This window comes from Athene noctua, chromosome 6, assembly GCF_965140245.1.
Source record: "Athene noctua chromosome 6, bAthNoc1.hap1.1, whole genome shotgun sequence".
Classification (NCBI taxonomy): Eukaryota; Metazoa; Chordata; class Aves; order Strigiformes; family Strigidae; genus Athene; species Athene noctua.
Window position 1 is genome coordinate 45,753,143 of NC_134042.1, and position 24,389 is coordinate 45,777,531.

Genomic DNA, 24,389 nt, shown 5'->3' on the forward strand with positions numbered 1-24,389 from the left:
CCAAGCCATTTAAAACAATTAGATTTCTAGATGGAATTGAGATTCCACATTGTTCTGATTCAGTCCACATTAGCGAGGTTAATTTGTGCCCCAGTATCAATCAAAAAGGTTACTAGTCTTTTCCTTGGTCCTACAGCAACAGCAATCAGTAAATTCCCTTTTGTATTGCAGGTGAGTTGCCTTACAAACATCCATCCTCCGCCTCCCCTCTCACCACTGGGGGGGAAGGTCTAGTTTCCTTCCACGTTCTTTTCCCCAGTTGGCTGAAGTCTATCAAGGGTGGAGCATCAGGGGTTGGTCTGAAAGTGGCCCTTTGCCCTAACCATTTCTGCACAAGTTGCTCTGATTTTTGGGTCAGAAAACTGTCCATCAGGTCCCGGGGAATGCCTTTCTGAAGCCCTGGCTGCCACAGTCCCTGTTGAGTTAGGGGCCTCTCTCTCCCAGAATTCCGACTTCGGGGTGACTCCAAGCCTTGGCCCTTCCTCATCGATGGTTGCTGCCCACTAACTCACTCTGCAGCCCATACAACCCTGGTTTCAGTCCTTTGAATCCTTTGATCCACCAACGGAGCCATATTTTCTCCCAAAATGAATCAATTCCTGGGCTATCTCACCCCATGTCCATACTTTTCTCCCTGACTGCTTATGGTCAGGGGTCACTATCCCCTCCAGAGTGGCTGTAATTCTTTCTCCATTGGGGGTGTTTTGAATCCTCCCTTGTAACTGAATCCCAGTGGGTTTCAGGGAGTCAAGAAGTCCCCATATCAGCAGAGTCATCCTTTTCTGGGTCTACAGGCATCATCAGGGAGCCTTGCTTGGGCTTGAGCTCCCGATCATACATCATTTGGAGACAGGCCGCCTTCTGCACACTTTCCACTAATTGATCTACCATACCTGTTATAGCGAGAGGATCCCCCCTCTCCAAGGGGTTGAGCCCTCCGGCCCAATACGCAGCTTTCTGAGTCAATGACCATGGGGCTTGGTGACTGCTGGTAGTTAGAAACACAGCCGGGTCCCAATATCCTTCTGCTTCTTTTTCTGACAACAAAATTCCATCCCCTCCTGACAGAGACACTCTCCACACATACTCTGTCTCTGATTCCTTTGCAGTCCTTGCAAAGTCTTTTCTCAACTTTGCTAATTCAGTTGCTGTAAATGGTACTTCTTTGGTGATAGCCTGAGGACAGTCATTGCTATTGTCCTCATACACATACTCTGTTTTAACCAGCGGATACATATGGGGGAGGCTTTCTATGGTTTCTCTTACCTTCTGTAAATCTCCTTGGTGATAAATTTGCCATATCCCCTTCTCTGAATCTACCTCTGCCAGTGAATCTGCCTCCTTCAAAAGTTGATTCCTCAATTCCTCCTTTAATATTATATTTTGGTTCCTTTCCTCCTCTAGCAATTGTTTACTTTCAATTGTTCTTGCAGGGTCTGTATGACCACCTGCAGGGAGTCTATTACAGTATCAGCTTGACAAGACTTCTGCTTTCTCTCTTCCACCGCAGCTGCCAGACTTGCTCCTAACACCGCACAAATTACAGCTCTTCCTTTCCCTCTCCTAACCTTAGCTTCCTTCTGCAATACTCTTATCCTATCCACCACACTCTGGTTCAAACCAGTGATTCTTCGCCCAATCTTGTCCCAAGATCGGTGCACTTCCAAAAGATCATATAATTTATCTGTTCCTTCAACTCGTAAGCACACATCATCACAAGCATCGGCTGCCTTCTGGGTGGCCATTCTTTTCCTAACACAAAGGGGTTATTGTCCTGAGAGGGTCACACCTTAGTATCCAAGTTTCCTCCTTCCTGTCTCAGGAGGCGACGCTTTAATGTTACACAAATGTAATTTTACTATCCACTCTTACCCCCTGTTCACTCTCAGGAGGTCACACCTTAATATAACACAAAAGGGGGTTATTTCATCCTGAGAGAGTTGCACTGAACGCAGCAAGGTCCTACAGCACTCTAATCTATAGCATCCTGTCCGTGACGCCAATTTAAAATGTCCCAATCCAATATCAGGGAGGGTTCTTAAACGATCCCAAGAGGGAGATTAAGATGCAAATGAGGTAAGATGCTGTACAACCTTGTAAGGTTTATTTCATGAAACAAACAGATAATAGCGACAGGACAGAAACAAGAAGAAAGGAAAAGTCAGAATACTTAAGCAAGCCAACAAAAGAGATGCAGCGATACTGGTTGCCACCACCACGAGCCTAGTGGTGTCCCATTGGACTGGCCCCGGTGCAGGGATGGGGCAGTTCCTGCAGGTGATCTGAGTGCTGCCACCACGTGTCTAGTGGCGCGCCAGCCATCGGGCTGGCCCGGTGCAAGTTGGGGGATCCCACAGGCGATGGAGAAACCTTTACAGGCAATGGGGGCAACCCCCTGGTAGGCGATGGGGAAGAATTCTGCGGGTCTGGTCCCAGTGCAGGCAATGGGGAGAAAGCCGGCAGGCAAAGGTGTCAGCAGGCGAGAGAGCTTGGCAGGTGAAAGCTTCGGCAGGTGAAAGCGAGAAGGCAGGACAGGAGAGAGAACTTGAAGGCATGGCAATCGAGAGAGCTTTGGCAGGCGAGAGCTTTGGAGAGCCCAGGCTGTGAAATGGCGTGGTGCTGAAACAGAGAGCTGCCATCTTACACCACCCTCAGGGTGGGTGGGTGTAATGGCATAACACCAATGGTGAGACAAAATGGCTGACACAGTCCCTTAGACAAAGTCCCTGTAATCCTGGATGGTCTATAGACGTCTCAGTAAAAAGTATGGTATGATTGGACCATCCAAGCTACTTGGATCATTAGAGAAGATTTGAGTGCTACTGCTCCCGTTTACTAAGCTTGAAGTACTACATCCTTCAGATTTTGGAACGGTGCTTATGTTTGCTTCTTGAATCCCTTTCCACTGCAGAAAGTCGGGGGAAGCAGTAGCCAGCGGGTGCTTCTTTTTTAAGGGGAGCCTGAAGATGTGGTTAGCTGGGGGGTGCTAGTTTTCTGTTGTGTCAGGTCCTTAGCTGGCTGAATCTTCAGACTTCTCATAAATGCGCTAAGCATTATTAAAGCTTTATTAATCCATGATAAGGTACACCAAGTTGAACCACTTCATGTTAACAGTCAAGCCCATGCAGATGCTATTAGTAGAGGAACCCGCTATCATGCCAGATCTGGAGAGTTATCTTTGATCTATCTCCAGATCCTCCTTTTATTTGTAAACATCCAGCTAATCACAGACTTCCTCTGACTTTTATGAAGTGGAAGAAACTGCATCCTTTGTCCCATCTCTGAAGTGCTTTAAGTTTGCAGATGTTCCCGGGTTGGTGTGATGGGGGGTATGAGCTCCATCTGGTGGCTAACTGGAAATACGCGCATTTCTATTTTAAAAGCTCAAAGGTTTCTACAGTTGAGCAGAGTTTACAGTGAGAAGAGGGAAGCAGATCCTCTTGCAGCTGTGCATTCCTCAAACAACTTCTGTGTTTTTAGAGTAGCTAGAGGATTTTAGAGCCTGGGAGGAGGGCACAACATTTTACCTCTAACCTCGCATACTGTGGGCTAAAAGCTATTACTAATGCCAGCAGTTCTGTGGTGTTCACAGTTCTGTACGTAGACCACACCACCGCAGTTGGCACTGATTAACAGTATTTTTGCAGCCTCATCGGAAAAATGTAATTTAATATTCACAGACAACCCACCTTCCCCCACTCAGAGGTGGTCCCACACAGCATAGTTGGTGTAGTTGAGGGTGGTGGTGTAAAGAAGCTCAGTCATGCCGCGTGAGCTGTGTAAGATCTGCAAATAACGGAGAACTCTGACAGTAAAATGCAGGCCAGCAATGTTAAATACTGACGTTGCCTGGGGAAAAATAACGTTCCTGCACATACTGTAGTTAGAATACCTTTTCTTCTCCTTTGTTCACTTGCAAACAAAAAAAGGTATTTCCTGACCTTTGAGCCGGTCAAATAAGAACTGCTTTGAGATACCAGCATCAGTCCAGTGAATTCCCTTCCCAGATCTGAAGCATGTAGTAGGTGGACACCTGGACTTGCTGCCAGAACCAGCAGTACTCTGAAGTTCGCAGTTTGCCTGAGACCTGCTTCCCCACGTTCACATCGCCATCCTGCCAGGAAGTAAAAGCCATTTGTCCCAGATTGCTTTTTTTTGCCCACCATCAAGTGTGGACATGGCACAGAGGGCAGATGCAATATGCAGACAATTCTGGGCCTGGCACTTGCTGCGAGGGCCTGGCCACACGGCACACGGGGCAGCCTGTAATGCGCCCTGAAGTGCGGAGCACCACTCTCAAGGCTTCCCTCTCAAAGGCGTGCCAGGAAATTCAGCCCTGAGCTGGCCTTGAGGATGCTCTGGCAGGTAAGGAATGCAGACAGCAGATAAACCGGGCCTCACCTGCAGCCCTGAAGCCTTTCCTGCTCTGCAGTGTAGACACAACCACTCCGTCCTGGGCTGCCATAGTGTGCGCAGAAACATCCAGTGTAAATTAGCCAGAAGCGGGACAATTGTCCACTTTGTACAATGTGATTTACATATCCAGAGGAAGATGTCAGTGTACTAAGGGAAAAAATCCCTGAGGATTGTCTTTAATGTTTCCAATTTCTTGACTGTTCACATCAGATACGAAGCTGCTCATATTTGTCATAGATTAGTTTGGTTGAAAGAGACTTAGAGGAACTGCAGATAGTGACATCATTTATCTGCATTTAAGCTAAAATAAGAATTTGGGGAAGGGGCTTAAGTAAATCTATAACAGTTACCTCTGAGTTAGGCAAGGGGAGGAAAAATCCCCACCCAAACAGAGGCAGATGTGAAGCAGTAAGAAGTGTTCCAGGGTGGGGGCGTTCCAAGCTATGAGAAACCCAGGCTGAGGGGAAATACTACTTGTGCAATTTTTTGAGCATCCACGAAGCCAAGCCATAAACCACTGCTGGAAAGTAACACATACAGTATCAAAAATAACTTCTGGGAGGCTTGGGAAGGGATGTCTTTCTTCAGCAAATCTTTAGCTGTTTTGAACATGGAAGGCAGAGGAGAATGAAGGAAACAGAAGTCTCTGAAACAAGACCAGAACATTGTTTAAGGTGGTGTTCTGGTGGGGTAGGGGTTAAAGGAAATAAACTGTATGGTTTTTAAACAGAGTTCCTGACTGTGGTGGGTGCTCTGAATATAACTGAAGGATGGGTATTTAGAGCAAAACCACACCATCGTGAGGTGGGAGGGACCACATCATGCTAGCAAATACAGTACTGGAGTGTGGGCTTCTGACTTTTAATATTTTTCTTGCATTTCTTTTCTGCATGGCAGTAGTGAAATAGGGACTGCTAAGCTTCTGAACAACTGAGAGAACCAGGTTTGAAGAAGACATGAGGAAGAGCTGGTCGGCAAAAGATTTCATAAAATCTCAGAACTGCGTGTGCCAGATCTGAACTGGCACCACCTTTGCTTTTTTGACATACTGCAGCAGTCGCAAAAGACACCAAAGCACTCACATTAGAACATGCAGTGAAAGTTGTTTTGGACTCCTCTCTGTATTATAAAACTCACGTGTGACTGCTATTTACACCTGTCAAAACCAAATTTGGTCTCCTTTCATGGAGCAGAGAGCCAAAAGGGGCAGATGCCGGGTGTTAAGGGCTGCACTGAAATGAGTTTGCAGAACTTGCTATTCACGTGCTGGAGTGCTCCTTTTCCGAAATGAGGCATCCTAGAGATTCTGTGAAAAACTGTTTAGATTTTTTAATTCAAAATTAGAAGTGTATACTTGTGAACTGATACTTAACGTGTTTTCAGACAGTTACAATGCTAAGCTATCAAGTTATGCTAAAAAAGAGAAAACAAAATGAATCTGGAGTACAAAGTGAAAAAAAATCTTAAAAACTGAGGACAGAGGGTCCCTGAGGAAGGACAGGACGATGAGAAAGATCCATCTGACCCGATTCCCCCTGCTGCCGTGATCATCATTTGCAAGCCGAAGAGGACCTTCCATGGAACACAGTGCTTGTATGTGGAGAGTAAAGAAATGGTGCTCTGGGCTCATTACAGGAATGGTGAAAAATTTTTACCAACAAGGAGATGAGTAAATATGAAATAATCTTCATGGGCCACAGGGTGCACCGTGCACAAGGATCTAAGCCTTGCGGAAGCTCACCTGAAGAGCAGCAACAGGCATTCGTATTCAGATTTGAGCATTTTAGGAATCCTAATGTTTCCAGCTGAATTAACCAGGAAAAAAAAAACTAACCAAATCAAAGCAACAAGGCAGTAGACCCTTCAAATTAGGGCCAGCATGGCTTAAAAAAATATTCATTTCTTTTACTTCCCCCAGACAACAGCGAACCAGATTGAGATGTAAGCAGACTAAACACGCTGATCTGTATTCTGCTGCAGTTACGCATCTTACTAATTCTACTCATGACTATAAAAAGGTGTTTCACTGTTCAGTATAACTGTTACCTCAAGAAGAGTCTGTCTATAATTTTATTTATAACTGGCATAATATTCATTACTGTTGTTATGAAGTGTGTAAAATATTGTCTGTATTGCAGCTTGTATAGGGCATGTGTCTGTGCTTGCTTTACTCTCTCTGAGTTTATAAAGTTGCTATACAAATGCAAGAAAAGATGGTCAGGTATCTTTGAATGTGGCTGACTCCCCTAATTGCATAGCCCCAAACATTTCAGCCTGTAGCTGTTGAAGGTACTGGCTCTATTAACACCTAACACCTCAGACGTTAATATGGGCATTTCAAGGGCCTTCGGTGCACTACTGGAATGCCGACACTTCTGTCCCAGCGGCTGTGCTGGAGCAAAGGGGAAGACAGTGAATATCTGGGAAAAACCAGGAACCAACGGGGACTCTGCAGGGAGAAGGCACAACACAGCTGGGAAATGTACTAGCAAAGGGGGTGGCCTTTCCGTAGAGAACAGGCAGGACCGTCACGGTAGGAGCACCACGAAGCAGAGGGGAGAGGTAAAGATGTTTACAGCATCACCTAAGGAGAGGCCTTCAACAGCATCCTGAGTGTAGGACATCTAGAACAGGCCGTGACTGTTCGGTAACTTTGCAATTATTTGCAGTCTACGTAGAGTATCAATGGAGACATTCCAGGTTAGTTTTCATCATCTTTAAAGCTTATTCTGTGCTTTGATACCGTACCTTTAATAAAATATTCTTACAAATCTGCTTATTACTCTCATTTAATTCCATGTCCTATGTCAGTTAATAACAGTCCTGGCAACAGGGTGAAGTTCCCGGTATCACCTGCTTCATCTGCTCCCATGTTTCTCCCATTCACCTGCTAAGAAGGTCAAGAGAGAAAACTGGCATAAGTAAAATCAAATAATCATAGGACTGAGAAAATCAGAGAAATTTACAGCACTGCTACAGTTCAATGATTATTAAAATGCTTCACACTAAGCATTTAAGTGCATCTGAGAGATTAATCAAATTATACTGATCTCTGAGTATGAAGTATTGGTCTTTGCCTGTGGTTACAGTACACCATTTCCCTTAAGACTCATCATCATTTTCCAGTTTCACAGTTACTGCCAATAATTACAGTATGTTGTTTAACCCCATTCACAGCAGTTCTAGACAAAATTCTCTGTTTTCATTTATTCACCCTCCGGACCATGTAGAGTATCCTTCTGATATCTTCAAACAAGACCAAGCAGAGTCTGACTTCAAGTATCCTAGAACAGAAGATTAGAATTCAAAATAGTCCTGGCAAGGTGCAAACATGATCTGAAAATGTGAGATGTTATTTAATAGGAACAAGTGTAAGCTGGACACATTAGCTGTGGAAGCAAAGGAACGGCTGCTTAATTGAAAGGATTCAAGCTGTTGCTCTGGATCAGCTTCTGAAAATGAGTCTGCAACATCATGCTGTTGCAAATAAAGGTAAAAACTGTAATGTCTAAACTGGAGTATAGCCTGCTCCTTCAGAACTGCTACGGTATGAGCTAGTAGTGTCTCCAGTTTTGATCATGGGCGTTGAAACCTAAGATAGAAGTTGCATGCAGAGAATCCAGGAGAGAGCAGTGAGAATGTCTCAAAACCGAGAAAACATCTGAGCACAGACTGAATAATTTTAGGTCCTCTTACAGAAGAGATGGTAGAGGGGAAACATGATGACTTTCATGGATATAAAAGCCAGTCACAAAAAAAAAAGGAATAACTTTTTTTCATCGCCACAATCGATAGGAATAGAAATAATTGCCTTAGGTTGTAAGAAAGGAGATTCTGGTTCGACACAAATGGCCTATTGAGGCCCTTGAGCTCTGAATCTGTGATTCCTTGCAAACTGTCTGCTTTAAAGTCCCTTATTTATTACTGCCAGGAGAGCTGGCACTGCCTGCGAGGAAAGGAGGCTGCAGTTACAGGAAAGTAAAGAACTGACCGCCTAAAATGCACAGCGTACCAGTTTATCTAGCTAGCACTAGTGACACTAACCTCAGCTTCTAATCACCCCTCAGCAAACTGTCAGAAGTCTATGTAAATAAATGTGCTTTAAAACCACTTAATTATAAAATAATTATTCCTTGAAAAATCAAGCGTTAGTTTAATCGGTGTTGACAACTTCCATAATTTTATTGACTCTAATCAGTCTGAGGCAGCCTGGTTTTGGTTGTGAGACGGTGTAATCAGCTAGTTTATTTATTTAAAAAAATGAGCTCTGCTAATTAGATGGAAAATCCTAGAAGTGTCATCTGAATTTATGCTAAAGATTAAAAAGCCAGAAGGTGAATAAAGCCACATGTTTTTTAAGCTCATATTTTTAAACTAAATTGAAAATTTTAGGAGATCTGTCTCATGATTTTGAAGTTCTGGTTTGGCAGTACCAAATTACTGGGCCCTGTATTCTGCTGTTCTGAGTATTTCCATATTACTGACCATGCATTTGCGTAATTTGCCAAAAACATCTTCTACTGATTTGCAGAACTTCAGTTTGTTATTCACAAAAACAAAGGAACACTTATTTAAGAAGCATCATGTATTGTGGCTGCCTTGCAAATTAACAAGGAGCATCTGTGTGCAAAAAGTAGAGTTCTACGAAGACAAAGTAACACAGACCAGTTCTAGTTCCCCCCACATACAATACGATTTTTAACACAACAGCACCTTGTCAGAAGAATCTGTTCTCATTCTAGACATACAGTCACAAATAGAGATGAGATGAAGAATTTCAGTGATGAAAATGTATTATGACAAAGTATTATTTGTTCTTAGAACAGCTGTTGCTTAGACTTTTCCAAAGTGATTGCTGTAGCATAAAATAATTCATTTCTCCTCACCAATACAATCTGGCTGATGCAGTTTTCTGGATAGTCGTACTAGGGAAATGGATATTGTCCAGATCCAATATCGGGGAGGGTTCTTAAATGATCCCAAGAGCGAGATTAAGATGCAAACGAGGTCAGATGCCGTGCAAACCTTTGAAGCTTTATTCTACAAAATAAAGATAATAGCGATAGGACATGAAGAAGGAAAAAGCAAAAGTCAGAATACCTAAGCAAGCCAACAAAAGAGATGCAGCAATACTTGTTACCACCACCTCTAACCTGGTGGTGTTCCGCTGGTTCGCTCTCGGTGCGGGTGATGGGAGGAATCCCAGAGGCAATGGAGAATCTTCTGTAGGCGACGGAGAGAAAGCAAGCGAGGAGCTCCGGCCAGCGAAAGGCTGCGGCAGACGAGAGGCTTCGGCAAGCGAGAGCTCCGGAGAGCGATACAGCAAAGGCAAGCGAAAAGTGCCGCAAGCAAGAAGCTTACCCAAAGCGGCGCACGCAGCCCCTTTCACACAGCCCCCACCACTAGTTCGCTCGTTGCCACAGAGCTCAGTCGCACATTCGCCACCCTGTGTTCCCCACGTGCCCGTACCCCTGTGTCCACAGTGCTCGTACCGAGGCGAGGGTCGGCCTTGGCTTCCGCACGTCGCCCTCGTGCCCCGTCCCTGCGCGCACCCGCAGCTTTTCCAGCTCTGGGTGGATTTTGTCCTCCTGGCAACGGGACATCGAGGCCCGGCCTATGAAACGGCGTGGGGCTGAAACAGATTGCTGCCATCTTACACCACCCTGCGGCTCAGAGGGAGTAATGGTGTCACAGCAATGCAGAGACAAAATGGCTGACAGAGGCCCTTAGAGATATGAGGGAAATGGGTACGAGAACTTAAGGTCCAGGATCTTCTGACTGCCCAACCTGAAAAGACCACTGCATTTCAACTTGACAGCTTTAATGGTCCAAGTGGCTGATCTCTGATCAAACTGTAGCTTGTTTCATATGTATATTGCATGTATAAAACCAGTTCACTCCTGCTTTTATACTGCAATGCATTATGAAATATGTGGGCAAAAATCTTGCTTTTTTCAAGATAAAGAGCTGAATGCTCAGTTCTGCTCTAGATACTGAGCCCTTGCTTCACTGCAGAAAAACATCTAAATATCATCTTCATTTCTGGCTGGGTGGTGTAATGGAGAATAGCCTAGAGCACATTACATAACGCTGCCAAACAGGAGACATGGTGCATTATTGATCCTAAACACAAAATAAATGATCAGAAAGAGGCCTGCTACTTCCAGAGGCACCGACTGGCTGTTCTGGAAGTGACTATGAAAATACGGCTTACAGATTCAGGATGGGGAATACCAGCAAACGTTTTGTTAAAGGGAAAATCAAACTTGTGCTGAAGTCCTCCCCATAAAGCTCACTCTTTAATTTCAGAACCAGTCTGTTTGGCTCACCTATAATATGACTGCATATGAAGCAACATAAAAGAAAATCATGTGGCTCTTCCCATATGAGAGGATGACTGCGTAGATGCGTTGGTTCACAAACTGTGCTGCAACTCTTGGAGAACTGCTGACAAAAAGCCGGCCTGTAATAGCTCTGCTGAGAAGAGAGTAAGTCTAATGAGGTTTTAGAGGCTGCTCCCTCTAGTTTGACTGGACCTTCTCTAAGGACCTTGATAAGAGATGAGAGACGATGGCAAGAACCTCACGTGAACTTCTGATGAGGAGCAAAAGCTTAAAAAGCAGCTCAGGCCTATACATATCGTTGTACAAGAAGAAAACAGCACCTGCTTGCTCAACTGGAAAAGAAATACTTCTGCAACAGGCTAAACGAACTATTTGGTAGCCTGAGTCTACAGAGCTTCTGATTTGTCCTGAGAATGGCCATGAGGGTGTCATTTACACCATTAGCATCAAAATGATATGCCCATACATTCCTCCAAGATCTTTTCCCAAATTTACTCCAGCAAAACAACAATTCAAATGATGAAATAAATAGGACTGAGGGAGTGTTATCAGGGTAAGCAATAATCCAGTCAATGCAAACACCTCTTTAGCAGGTTATCAGACATCTGGCTATCAGCACAACCATATTGAGGCCACACGAGTTATTGGGTCAAGGAAACCCCAAACAAGTTTTATCGGGAGCTGTTGAACTTATTTTGTGCCTGGGCTGATAAAACACGCAGCTAAATCTTTGGGCCAAATTAGTGAAATGTCTCTTCTAAATCTGATAAAACCTGTTTGCTCACAGCTACACTTAAATGAGGTATCAAATTCATTTTGCTGCAGAGACTGGTTACTGTGTTCATCAATGCCGTGTTATTTCTTAGTCCATTCGTGCTCTCCATCTCTTGTATCTGTACACACATTTTTGAGGTAGTAATCTTCTCTTGACTCTGAAATAACAGGGTTTGTACTGCTGCTATCCAAACAGGGTTCTTGTGCTTTACTAGTGCTCCTAAGGGACAGCCCTCACGAGGATACAAATAAATAACAACTTTTCAGCTGAAACGGAGTTTTTCAGCCAACTCTCTTTGTACGGCTCTGGCATTTCTCCTTGCTCCATATTATACAATCAACCAAATGAAGTAGCAGTGAATTGCAGGAAGAGATAGTTCCGTGATGAATCAGTCCCTGCTCTAACTAACTACAGGAGAAACCGACAGCCTTCCCATCACAGAAATATGCATACAGTATATACAGAGCAGCTCCTGTTGGAGCCAGAGCGAGCTGAGGGTTTCCATTTTCCATTGACTCCTTTTGGATTCTATTGACTTCTTTTGGATTTCTCCAAGGTCAGAACCCACGCGAGAAAAGACCGGGATATGCAGAAGAATAATAATTATTTAAGCATGTACGGTATTTGCCATCAGACACTGAACATCTTCAATCTCAAAACTACATACAGACACACTACCCAAAAGAGATGGAATCCTCATGTCTTGTAAAAAGCCTCTGAAAACTACACTAGCTGAAACAAGGAGGTTTTTGAACGGGATTCCAGTATCTTTACTAACTGCATGAACACAAACCATCCTGGGAAAAGCCGTAACGTTTTCTGTGAGGGCTGCTGTAGCCTAATGCTGAAGGCTGGGGACAAAATGAATGAAAGACGATTTCAGCATGCAGCGTATTTAATCCTTAATCCACGTAAGGTCTCTGGGTAGCAGACTTTCAGCTGCACTTTTAGAGGAGGTGTCCAAGAGCAGTTACTCACTAAGCCTTCCACGGAAAAAAGCTCGCAGCATGCTATTTTGCTCTCCTTACTAGAACTGCAATATTTTGAAGTGTTTGTCTCCAAGTAAGGAGGAATAATTTGGAGGAACCACAGCAGATTTTCATGTTTAATGTATTTTCAAAGCACTCTCCTAGCCCCGAGTTAATAGCTTTGTAGCTTTTGCTAAATGTAGGCGTGACGACATTTTACATTAGCACAACAGAAGAAAATTTGGAGGCGTTTCAAGAATGGTCACCACGCAGAAAGACGCAGCAACAGGGCTGCCCATCCCCTCAACTATTTCTTTCGGAGGGGAAAGCTAGATGCCATAGCCAGCCTTCCGCTGTCGGGGCAGGCGCCCTACCTCCTCGGTACCAACAGCAGCGGCGACAGCAGCTCCGCCGCTTCAGGGCGGCCGGGCGAGGGGCGAGGCCGGGGGACGTGCGCCAAGGGCGACTGCCAGCCTGCCAAGTTCCGACAAAATAGGGCTGAAACCTGCCTCCGCCTTCGCTCGCCGCGGCACTTTGCCTCTGCCACGGCGGGAGGGCGCGAAGTCACTGGCGCTGAGGAGAATTTACCTCAGGCCGGGGGTGGCGGCGGCGGGAGGGGCGGCTCGGCGGCCGGTTCGCCCTGCCCTGCCCGGGGGAGGCTGGAAGGAGGGGAGCGCGTGTGTGGAGACGGGGGGTGGAATTTCTGCCGCCTCGCGACCAAATAAGGGTAAATTCGCCACCAGCGGGCGGCCGGCTGGGACGCGGCCCGCAGCGTTCCGCTGAACTTTCGGGAGTGACAAACGCTGGGAGGCGAGCTGCGAGCGCGGGGCGCGGCCCCTCCCGCCTCATCCCCCGCGCTCCTGAAGGCCGCCGCTCGCCGGCTCCGTGCGGCCGCGGAGCGGGGAGGGACGTGAGAGGAGGAGGAGGAGGAGGAGGAGGAGGAGGAGGAGGAGGAGGAGGAAGAGGAGGAGGGGGTGGCGGCGGAGGCGGGGTGTCCGCACGCCCATCGCCATGCCCCTTAGAGCGCGAGCCGAGTCGCTTAGCGACCACCCAGCCCAGCACGGCCCCGGGCGGCGGCCCTCGCACCGCCCTTCACCCGGCTGCCCGATCTCCATTGGATATCGCTAATGTCAATCTCCGAACTTGCGTCTGACGTGCACTGGAACTTTCTAGTAGAGTGTCGGGGCGAGGGCGGGGCGAATGCGAAGCGCGGGCGATGATTGGTCGAGGCTGGTGGCGCAGTCTGTAATGCGAGACGGATCGAGAAAAACCAGGAAGAAGCGCGATCTGGTGGGGAGGGCTGTGTTGACGGGTGGGCGCCACGGTTGTGATTGGCCTGCAGGGAGGGGGCGGGTGCTCTTCGCGAATCGCGTAGGCGATTGGCCGGTAGTGACGGGCGGGCTTCTAGATTGGCCAGCAGGGTTCTGGCAGGTTCCAGAAGACGGCGCAGCCGGCTATAAAGCGGACGCCAGCGGCACCGTGACGGCACATCGCGCCGCGGACAGCAGCGAGAGCGGGCGGAGGGAGACGCCACCGCGAGTGAGGAGCTGATCGGAGAAACTTGTCACCATGTCTGCCAAAGGGCCGGCAATCGGCATCGACTTGGGCACTACGTACTCCTGCGTGGGTGTCTTCCAGCATGGGAAAGTGGAGATCATCGCCAATGACCAGGGCAACCGCACCACGCCCAGCTATGTGGCCTTCACTGATACAGAGCGCCTTATCGGTGACGCTGCCAAGAACCAGGTGGCTATGAATCCCACCAACACCATCTTTGATGCCAAGCGTCTCATCGGCCGCAAGTATGATGACCCCACAGTGCAGTCTGACATGAAGCACTGGCCCTTCCGTGTGGTGAACGAGAGCGGCAAGCCCAAGGTGCAAGTGGAGTACAAGGGTGAGATGAAGACCTTCTTCCCGGAGGAGATCAGCTCCATGGTCCTTACCAAGATGAAGGAGATTGCCGAGGCCTATCTGGGGCGAAAGGTGCAGAATGCTGTCATCACAGTGCCTGCTTACTTCAACGACTCCCAGCGCCAGGCCACCAAAGATGCTGGCACCATCACTGGCCTGAATGTGATGCGTATTATCAACGAGCCCACAGCAGCTGCTATAGCCTATGGCTTGGACAAGAAAGGTACTCGGGCTGGAGAGAAGAATGTTCTCATCTTTGACTTGGGAGGGGGCACTTTTGATGTGTCCATCCTTACCATTGAGGATGGCATCTTTGAGGTGAAGTCCACAGCTGGTGACACCCATCTGGGTGGGGAGGACTTTGACAACCGCATGGTGAACCATTTTGTGGAAGAATTCAAGCGCAAGCACAAGCGTGACATTGCTGGCAACAAGCGAGCGGTGAGGCGGCTGCGTACGGCTTGTGAGAGGGCAAAGCGCACCCTCAGCTCTTCCACACAAGCTAGCATTGAGATCGACTCCCTCTACGAGGGCATTGACTTCTACACCTCTATTACTCGTGCCCGCTTTGAGGAGCTCAATGCCGATCTCTTCCGTGGCACCCTGGAGCCTGTGGAGAAGGCTCTGCGCGATGCCAAGCTAGACAAGGGCCAGATCCAGGAGATCGTGCTGGTGGGTGGCTCCACTCGTATCCCCAAGATCCAAAAGCTGCTACAGGACTTCTTCAATGGCAAAGAGCTCAACAAGAGCATCAACCCTGATGAGGCTGTTGCCTATGGCGCTGCTGTGCAAGCAGCTATCCTCATGGGAGACAAGTCTGAGAATGTGCAGGATCTGCTGCTGTTAGATGTCACCCCTCTGTCCCTGGGCATTGAGACAGCTGGTGGAGTGATGACCGCTCTCATCAAGCGCAACACCACCATTCCCACCAAACAAACTCAGACCTTCACCACCTACTCGGACAACCAGAGCAGCGTCCTGGTCCAGGTGTATGAGGGTGAGAGGGCTATGACGAAGGACAACAACTTGCTGGGCAAATTTGACCTAACGGGCATCCCACCAGCACCCCGCGGAGTCCCCCAGATCGAGGTCACTTTTGATATCGATGCCAATGGTATCCTGAATGTCAGCGCCGTGGACAAGAGCACGGGTAAGGAGAACAAGATCACCATCACCAACGATAAGGGTCGCCTTAGCAAGGATGACATCGACCGTATGGTGCAAGAAGCGGAGAAATACAAAGCGGAGGACGAAGCTAACCGAGATCGGGTGTCAGCCAAGAACTCCCTCGAGTCCTACACTTACAACATGAAGCAGACGGTGGAGGATGATAAACTGAAGGGAAAGATCAGTGACCAAGACAAGCAGAAAGTGCTCGACAAGTGCCGGGAGGTGGTCTCTTGGCTCGATCGCAACCAGATGGCTGAGAAAGAAGAGTACGAGCACAAGCAGAAGGAGCTGGAGAAACTCTGCAACCCGATTGTCACAAAATTGTACCAGGGAGCTGGAGGGGCCGGGGCGGGTGGCTCCGGTGGCCCGACCATCGAAGAAGTAGATTAAAGAGGACTGAAGTATAAGACTGGTTTATGGACAGTCACTCCATTCTTTGCTTTGTATTTTTTTTTCTAACGTTTAAGGAAAACGTCCTTGCCGATAACAGAGTTTATTCTGTTTGGTGTGTATAAAGGCAGATCTGTCAGCTTGGTTTTGATAAAAGGGAAGGCACGTCCTGCTTTATAAGGTTAGTAATAGACAAGTTTTGTTAATTCAGATACAGCTGTTTGTACTCTGGATGTTTGTCTCTGTTCAAGTGTCTCTTCTAAAGTAACCACTCGACTGTTGCAGTTGACAAGTTTCAAGTTATGCATGAAAATCTTTATGGAAGATTAAAAAAGAAATTAATAATGCCAAATTCGGCTTCTGGAAATTTTGGTAATAAATAAAATGTATTTAAAGCATAAACCTATCCTCCTCCTGTCTGTGAAGGGCAACTAGTGGGGGGGTGGGGGGTGAGGAAGACCCTCCTGGTGGTGTGGCAGCCCCACCTGGGTGGGGGTCAGTACCCCGCTAAGCCAGGCCGGGGCTCGGGGGGCGACCGGTGCCCCCAGGATGGTGGTTTGAGCAGAAAAACGGGCAAGGCAGCCGGTGCGAGCCCGATAGCGTCTCAGGGCAGTGGGGTTTAGGGCGGCGGCTGCCCCGAGCAGAGCCCAGCCCGGGGGGGGGTGCGCTGGTGTCCCAGACCCCGAACCCCGGGGCCGGAGTGTGTGTGACCCTCGGCAGTGCCACGGCGGGGCAGAAAGTTTCCCAGAGCTGGCGGGGGGGTGGTGGTGGTGAGGGGTGTTTGGGGGCAGGATCTGCTTTTCATCTGCAACTTGTGGCTCAGCCGCTCCGGCAGCGGCAACGCGGGGCGGCTCGCTGTGTGCGTGTCACCGAAATAAAACAGTGGGGAAAGAAGTGCGACAAAAATAGTCCTGTTTGGCAGGCGGCGGAACTCGATAAAATAGAGACCAGTTTGAGCGCAGCTATATAAATTGCTGAGTTATTCTCGGGTTGCTAGCATGCAAGCTGAGCTTTCAGTACTTTACTGAATGTGTTTTTTTTCCCCTCTTAAGATGATCAAAAGTACAGCTGCCAAGGACACCCCGAGAGCTGGGAGTGCTGAGTGAGGAGCTGGGATGCTGAACTTGATAGAATAGGCAACATTGGTAGTAGTTAAACTTGTCTGGCGTTACTACAAACTGTCTCTAGAGCTCTTCATTTGTTTCACAAAGAAAAAAAAAAATGCGCAGGGTTTAGAGGCTGAGGAGCTGTGAATTAATGAGCTCTAATGGAGGAGCCTGATGACATGCACATTTTGGACTGGCTTGTCCTTTAAGGGAAAAAACCGCAGAGCAGTGGGCAGCTGGAGGGAATCATCTGCCGTGTTTTTGTTTGGTTGCTCGTTAGTAAGAGGGAGTGTTGGCGTGCTAGGAAATAAGGCCAGCGCTGCTCGGCTGGCTCGCTCTGCTGCAAAGAACTTGTCGGACTCCGATTCCTTAGGCTTGTAGGTGATGTATATATAAAAAATATTTTGTGATGAGAAAGCAGACAAAAATAAACTTGTTCAATATTTAATAATCAGAAGAGATACAAGACTCTGGTTTACTACTTGGATTTCTCTCGGCTGGTTTGCCAGGGCTCTGACTGCAGGTTTCTCTTTACTGTCTATAGAAGGGTTATACAGGGGAATGTGAGGCTTGTAAAAAGCTTGTTTGATCAGCTGTTGTGCAAATGACTCAAAACCACTTCAAGTTTATCGAACAGTTCGTAGGTAAATGGCAGTGCCATCCCTGAGAAGTCAATGACAGCAACTGAGTGCTTCAGTGAAACCTGGAAGGGCCGTAATCAGGCTGGGTGCTGTTGCTGTTTATGTAAGCAGCATTTTCCTGGCAATCAGCCTTCTGATTTCCAGGTTGTAATGTGTGTAGGACCCCTGAGAATGAGAAAATACTATGACTTTTTAATTATTTTTTTTCTAGGAACTTGTAGGTAGATATGTTTATGAATAGCAGTAGATTATCTGTAAGTGAAAAGTTGTTGCTCCAAACTCTAATACGTTGTCAGATACACTCCTCCTAACCGAAATCCTACTACTATGAGATCACAATAAGGATTAGGGAGCACCCATGTTCATTGTAAATGCAGGTTAACTATTTTTTCTGTTAACTGGTAATTGTCCTTGCCACATGGTTTCCTTTACTTTTCAGCCCTTGGTCTGCATTCCTCGGCATCGCTTCCCAGTTATTAAACACAATTTTTTGTTGTTTTCCCCAAACATCTATTTAAGTGTATTGCAGAGCTAATGTAGCTAAACGTGCACAGCAGATAGTTTTGTCACACACCTGCGCTGTCATCTGTCCTTTCCCTCACCTCAGCCACTGCTGCTCTGTGCCTGTTTCAGCAGTGGGGCAGGCAGGGAGTAACAGACACCACAGAAGGGAAGTACCCATCCAGATGGTTAAAATACCCCAGGGGCTGAGGACATGCACAGGTTAACACTGGAGTAATTGTATAATTACTTTTTTTTTTTTTTTTTTTTCTCTAGGAAAGGGATATTGTTTGGTATGGATTTACTTAGACTGTGTGAAATATGTAAAGGACTTCTGCTGACTTATGTGACTGGAAAAAGATTTGAAGTCTTGAGGCACGAAGTAGCCTTTTAAAGATGTGAACAACCCCCAAAAATGCAAGAGGTAGAAAACTTGAAGGGCTCAGAGCTAGACTCCTCGCATTCATTCACTTAGTTTATAAAACATTAAGTTCTGAGTTGATTTTCAGTATATTGTACTTACTGTAGAATGAACTCTGATCCTGTTAGTGGAAACTTCTCACCGACTCTAGTGGGTCTACATTTTTTCCCCCCAGTTTCTTAAAGAAATAAACTAAATGTCAGAAGGGAAAATGCTGCTCCTTATTTGCAAATAGGTGTATTTGGTGTGTACATGTAGTTCTGGGGAGTAGTTGCACATTTCAAATGAATTTGGGAAAGTCAAGGAAATAATCTTGTCTAAAATCTGCAGTTTCATTGCTTCCATACTCTGCGTCTCTCATCATTTGTACTGTCCTGACTCACAGGGAGAGCCAGCTAGCTCCTGTCAAAATCATGGGCCTGGGTTTCTGAACTTTGCTTATCCTTAAGCAGGGCTGTGCAAAAGACCAAGCCCATAGGAAGGATATAAAGTGATGATAACTTTGTAGCACTTGTGTAACTACAGTGTTAACTTTTGTTAACTTTTGATGGCCTCTTATATTTGCTGATGAAGTTTATATGGATGGTATTATTTCATAGAGAGGAACACCCCTAGGATTAATACTGGAGAATTTAATCGCCCAGATTAAAACCCTTAAGTGCCTTAGCACCTCACTCACGATCCAGCCAGGTGTGTAGCAATGCAAAGCAGTGGCTTCTGTGTGTGATGCAGGTCACCCTGCAACACCCCACCGTTGCTTTGCAGGGCAGTGGAAGAGCTGAAAAAAGACAAAGCCAAAACCATGACTAAAATTATGTGCCATGTGAGAGCCCTCGGAGGGAGCTGAGGACAAGAGAGCTGTCTGAGGGCAACCCACACAGGAGCTGGAAAGCTGAGACGCGCTTGGACAGGCTGTGTCCACCCAGCCGGCCGGTGAGTCAGCCCCGTGCCCTGCCGCCTCCAGAGCTTCTGTTTGAAGTTTTGCACAGAGGACTTAGCAGACAGGCTGCAGCCCTGCTCATCCCTTGTGATACCATCTTAAAGACAGGAATGAATCTATCCCGGCAGCCTTCCTTTTATCTCTCGGGAGACACTGTGTGGAGCCCTGCAGGCTGGGCAGCCTTCCTCTCTGGAGCTGCCTGTCATTTATTTGAGAGGTTCTCCTTGAAGGTTTGGGGCACTGTGGGGCACAGCCAAGGGGTGACAACTCAAGGAGATGTGGCATCTCAGGACCTCACCATAAATTTTGCTTTCCCCATTGCAAGCCAATCCCACAGGAGCAGGAAGAAGAGGGGAAAATATTCAGGGGATTCACATTTCTAGTCTTGGCACTTATGTTAAATGCAGGGCATCGCATTAAAAAGCATGCGCTTACACCCAGCATGCATACTTAAAGTTCCTTTCTTCACTCTTGTCAGTGCATTGCAATGTAATAGCATTTCAAGCTCTACTTATTTAAAAGGTGTTCCACGTTTCTCCTCCTTCGCCCTCTGCCTGGCATGAGTTTCCCTTACTGTCTCCTTTCAAAAAGCGCACGGTGGTCTAATCTCTGCCTACATCAGGGACACTGTACGTTGGCACATGGGAATCCTGTGATATTAAACCAGCAAAGCATGTGGATGCTCTTACAGCAGCAAAATTACGCTCTGTAGCTGTTCATCACAAGAAAGTTATTGCCCCTCCCTACCCCACAGCGAAACAAGTTATGCTAGTAAAGCTTCTTTAGCACACCTATGTGGGTCAGGTATCACATCTCTCCGCCACTCTCATCCACGTATTTATGCAGGCAGAAGCCTATAGCATAGACCTGTCTCTAGAGTAGATTTTGCTTGCAGCAGCGTGGTGATTATATAGTTGGGCAGGCCAGCATTTCCAGATGCAACAACATATTTCAGTTCCATCTATGAAACAGCAGTATTAAAAACCCCTGATCCACCCTTGCATGACCCATTTGCCTTTACTCTCTCCTGCATCAGGAGGGTGGAGACACAGACAAGCTGGTTCCTCTTGTCATCCCAATAACAGCACCAGCCAGGAATTGTAGAGAGGGGATAAATTTCCCTCTAAGACTGAACACATTTTTTGTAGTCTTTCATTTAAGGAAAATCAAGAACAGTATAGGAAATTTTTGTTCCTTTTCCACTGCTGAAGATACTCTCTCCCACCACTCAGGAACTTTTTTTTGTGTGTTGGCCTGTGCAGAAGTTGACAGATCTCTGTTGCATCCTGGACTAAGAACCATGAGGTCATTCTTGCTTGTGCTTAGGTAGCTGTTAGCAGCACCTGTACCCTATCTGTTGGAGCAGTTCACAATGTCACTGCTCCAAATGTTTGCAGGTCAGCAGTTAAAAATCTATTTTGAATAGGATTAAGGAGACAAAAACACTTCCAGAAGTGTCAGTGCTGTGTATTTCAAGCAGGACTCTATAGAAAACCTCTTGGTTGCCTTGCTGTTCACTGGCAAGCATCATGAAATATTTTCTAGCAGTCCCTGTAAGAGCTGTTGCACAGTTGAACTGACAATCTAGCATCACATGTCATAGTGAAAGCAACATTTCCTTTTGCCAGGCTGTACCTAAAAACATAAACATATTTCTTTCAAAACAGCATTTATTTCTTATTTGGCAGACCCCTTGTTTTCCTGCTGCAGACCTCATTCACAGCGTGCTTGCAAACATACTCACAAAGCCTAGTTAAAGGCAACTGATGCCCTTAGTCTTATCCCCAGCACTACATGTGGAAGATAACTAAAAATTCTAGTAAGCTAAAAAGTCTCTGTAATAAACTAAAAACTAAAAGTAAAGTTCTCTGCAATAATTACCTTCAAAACTCACAGAACCGAATAGAGAAGATCTTGTCTATAGTACATCTATATTAAATTTTCACTTTTTCCCCCCTAATTCTGTAGCAGGGAGATGGTTATTATATCCTACAGAAGAACTAGAAACTAGACTATGAGATTTTTGTTAAACTCTATAGATTTCTGAGCACCTCAGAATACAGAATCAAATCAAAATGTTGAAAATACCTATTGAGTATGGCGTACATTTAAATCTTCCTTTCTATTAGAGCATGTTAGTAACAAAAGGTTGATTGTTAGGAGCACAAGGCAAATGCCTAGCTGCGTGAAAATAGCTGACAACTGCTAATGTTCAATAATCTCATCTGATAAAGCCATGCAGAGGGAGTAATTGCATGAGGATTTCAGTAAAAGAATGTGCAGCTGGTTTTTCTGGCTTTCCAAAAGCAGCCTGTGTTCCCATAAGGGGTGCTAGGCAATCATTGCCTCCTGATTTCCCTTAGACCTTCGGTCAGGACTCGGTAGCTAATTCTGCCTTTGCCTATCAAACACCTTTAGCCAGTTTGTCTCTATGGGTGTAGCCACCACTGAAGGTGGCAGGTAGCCAGGCCACAGGGCTGTGAATCTGGGGCAAGGCTGGTGCTGGTGTCCCAGGCAGATGAGGATGTGAGGTGGACACGGTATCTCTCCAGAAGTTACAATGCAGCTATCTAACTACCCGTTGCTTTGGAGGACTGAAGGAATGGGACCGAAATGCAGCAGTGTTGGTATGTGAAAACAGTGCAAATTGCTGAAAACAAGGAGTTAGGAGCTTCAATTCTGCACAAACCTGAAGTCAAAAGCCACACCGGTGTTCACAGTATTACGCCTAAGGACATTATTTATTCCATTCATGTAGCATGATCCTGTTTTTAATGAGCAGGCAGAAGTACTTGGCAGGTAAATGGCGTAGTCATGGACTAAGTATTAGCTACTGTGAAACTGAATTCTGTACTTGTGCGTCTAAAACAAACAGTAGTGCGCACACACAGAGTCTAATATTCCCAGAGAAACCAGGGCTGACATTTATCTGCCCCTGGGAAAAGAGGAGGAAATTAATACGGTGGGTATGGAAGACAGAGACTTGACACAGCAAGAAGAAACAAGAGGCAGAAAAGAGGTGAATGACTGGATGGTGAGTCAGTGATATTTTTGTTGAGTTTATGCATGTGTTTATTTTCTGGGTGTGATATCTGAATTAAACATTAGATATACCTAAAGAATGGATACATATACATATTGTTGAGTGTTCCCAGCTACGGGGATGAACATGGACACACAGACACCACAAGAAACAACATTAAAAGAAGCCTATTAGGGCTGCAAGGTCAGTTGTCAGAATTATGATGATCAGAGCAAGCCTGATTCTTGCTTTCTTTGTGCTTATGCCTCATAACCTAGTTTTTAATTACACACTGACAGTTTTTTTTAAATTTTTTCTTCTGTAGGTCACCTGCCTCAATCAGTGCACACAGTGGGCAGTGTATGCTCCAAGAAAGTAATATTTCCCAGTTCATTATACACCTTAGTTACTGTTTGCTGTCCAGCCTCAGCTCTGGAGAAGAATTACTGCTTAGTAAGTTGCCTGTCGAGCTCGTTACTGTCACATCTTGAGTGTTTCACAACATTATCCATTTAGTTTTCACCCCTGAGATGTGTATAATTCCCACAGAAAGAAGGTGATAAAACAAATGAGCAAAAGACAAACGCCGTCTGTCTATTATGGAGTCTTCCACTGGAAATGCCAAGGAGCTGTTTTTTCAGACAGCTTAGTATTATTCACTTGGACTGTTCAAAGAAGAGTTCCCATTGGCTTCGGTCACAGCTGTGGATACTGAGTCCTGCATTTCATACTTGATGAAACCAAGCTGTTTGCTCAGAAAGAAAAGAGTATGCAAATAATGGTCATTAGGGTTGAATGCGGGTTGGAGTGATTTACCTGGCATTCTGTGACTGAAGCCCATGTGGAAATCAGTTTCCCATGTAGCCTTCAACTGCTTCAACAATTACGCCTTAATTTCACTTCTTGTAATCTTCTGGCTCACTCATTTTATAGCTTCCAACTCTTGCAACAGCTGAAGCAGGGATACAACAGACACTAATCTCCTTTGCTACACAATGTGAGGCTTTTAATATTTTTTTTTCCAGACTGATACCCATTTGGGTCATCAGCACGGGTGGGATGTTTAGTGCTCACCTCTGTGGCCTCATCTCACTAAATACTTGGGCTGAATTTACCTTCTCCAGCAAGCACTTGGTTAAGGGTAGTACAGTGCTGCATCTGAGTATCCCAAGCCTCCTGCCATGGTAACTCAGTCAGTCTTGGGGCTCCCCCTAACACTGTTGTCTGTCCTGGCCCCTGTTCTGGGCCAGAGCCAATTCTGTCCCACTCCTCACAAATCCCTTCTGGATTTGTCTTCATTTTCCCCTAGTTCACCTGTCTGCTGCACTGGTTCCCAGGCCTTCCCTGCCTGCCTAGCCAACTCCGTCTTTAGGGCTCAATCCCAATCTTTACATTCACAGTCGTTCTTCCTGTAGGTAGTTCTCAGGCTTAGTTTCTCCCCATCTTTTGTCTGGGCTTTTTGTGCCAATTTTCTCCTAACTTTAGTACAGCCAAATGCTTGTCTCCCCTGCCTCCTGCTCTGTGAAGGCTAACACAGGTAGCCCTGAGTATCTGCAACATATCCTTTTATCAGTTCTTCTGGCATGACTTTTACTGGAGTCAAGATGGGCTGATGGTGTTCTGAGGCAGATGACATCCCCCTCTCTATAAAAAATAGTCGATGAGCCATAAGTTCCATACCTCCCCCTTTCCCCTGATGGGGAGCCTATTTCTATAGCGCTGCCTGGCTGCCATGGTTGAAATCTGAGGTCGTTCCCAAACCTGCTTCTCTCATCCTTTTA

The 24,389-nt window shown here is 46.3% G+C and overlaps 2 protein-coding genes and 1 pseudogene across 2 annotated transcripts in view; 2 read left to right on the forward strand and 1 right to left on the reverse strand.

Moving 5' to 3' along the window:
- The window catches only part of ZBTB1 (zinc finger and BTB domain containing 1), a 77,024-nt gene that overhangs the window by 34,475 nt on the left and 18,160 nt on the right, over positions 1-24,389 (forward strand).
- On the reverse strand, positions 537-3,765 carry LOC141961794 (uncharacterized; annotated as a pseudogene).
- On the forward strand, positions 13,928-16,379 carry HSPA2 (heat shock protein family A (Hsp70) member 2). Its single transcript, XM_074908853.1, has one exon. The coding sequence runs from the start codon at positions 14,073-14,075 to the stop codon at positions 15,975-15,977; it is 1,905 nt and encodes a 634-aa protein (XP_074764954.1). The 5' UTR covers positions 13,928-14,072; the 3' UTR covers positions 15,978-16,379.

What these genes read in the sequence shown, in the direction of transcription:
- HSPA2 (XM_074908853.1), top strand. Translation starts at nt 14,073, where the DNA reads ATGTCTGCCAAAGGGCCGGCAATCGGCATCGACTTGGGCACTACGTAC.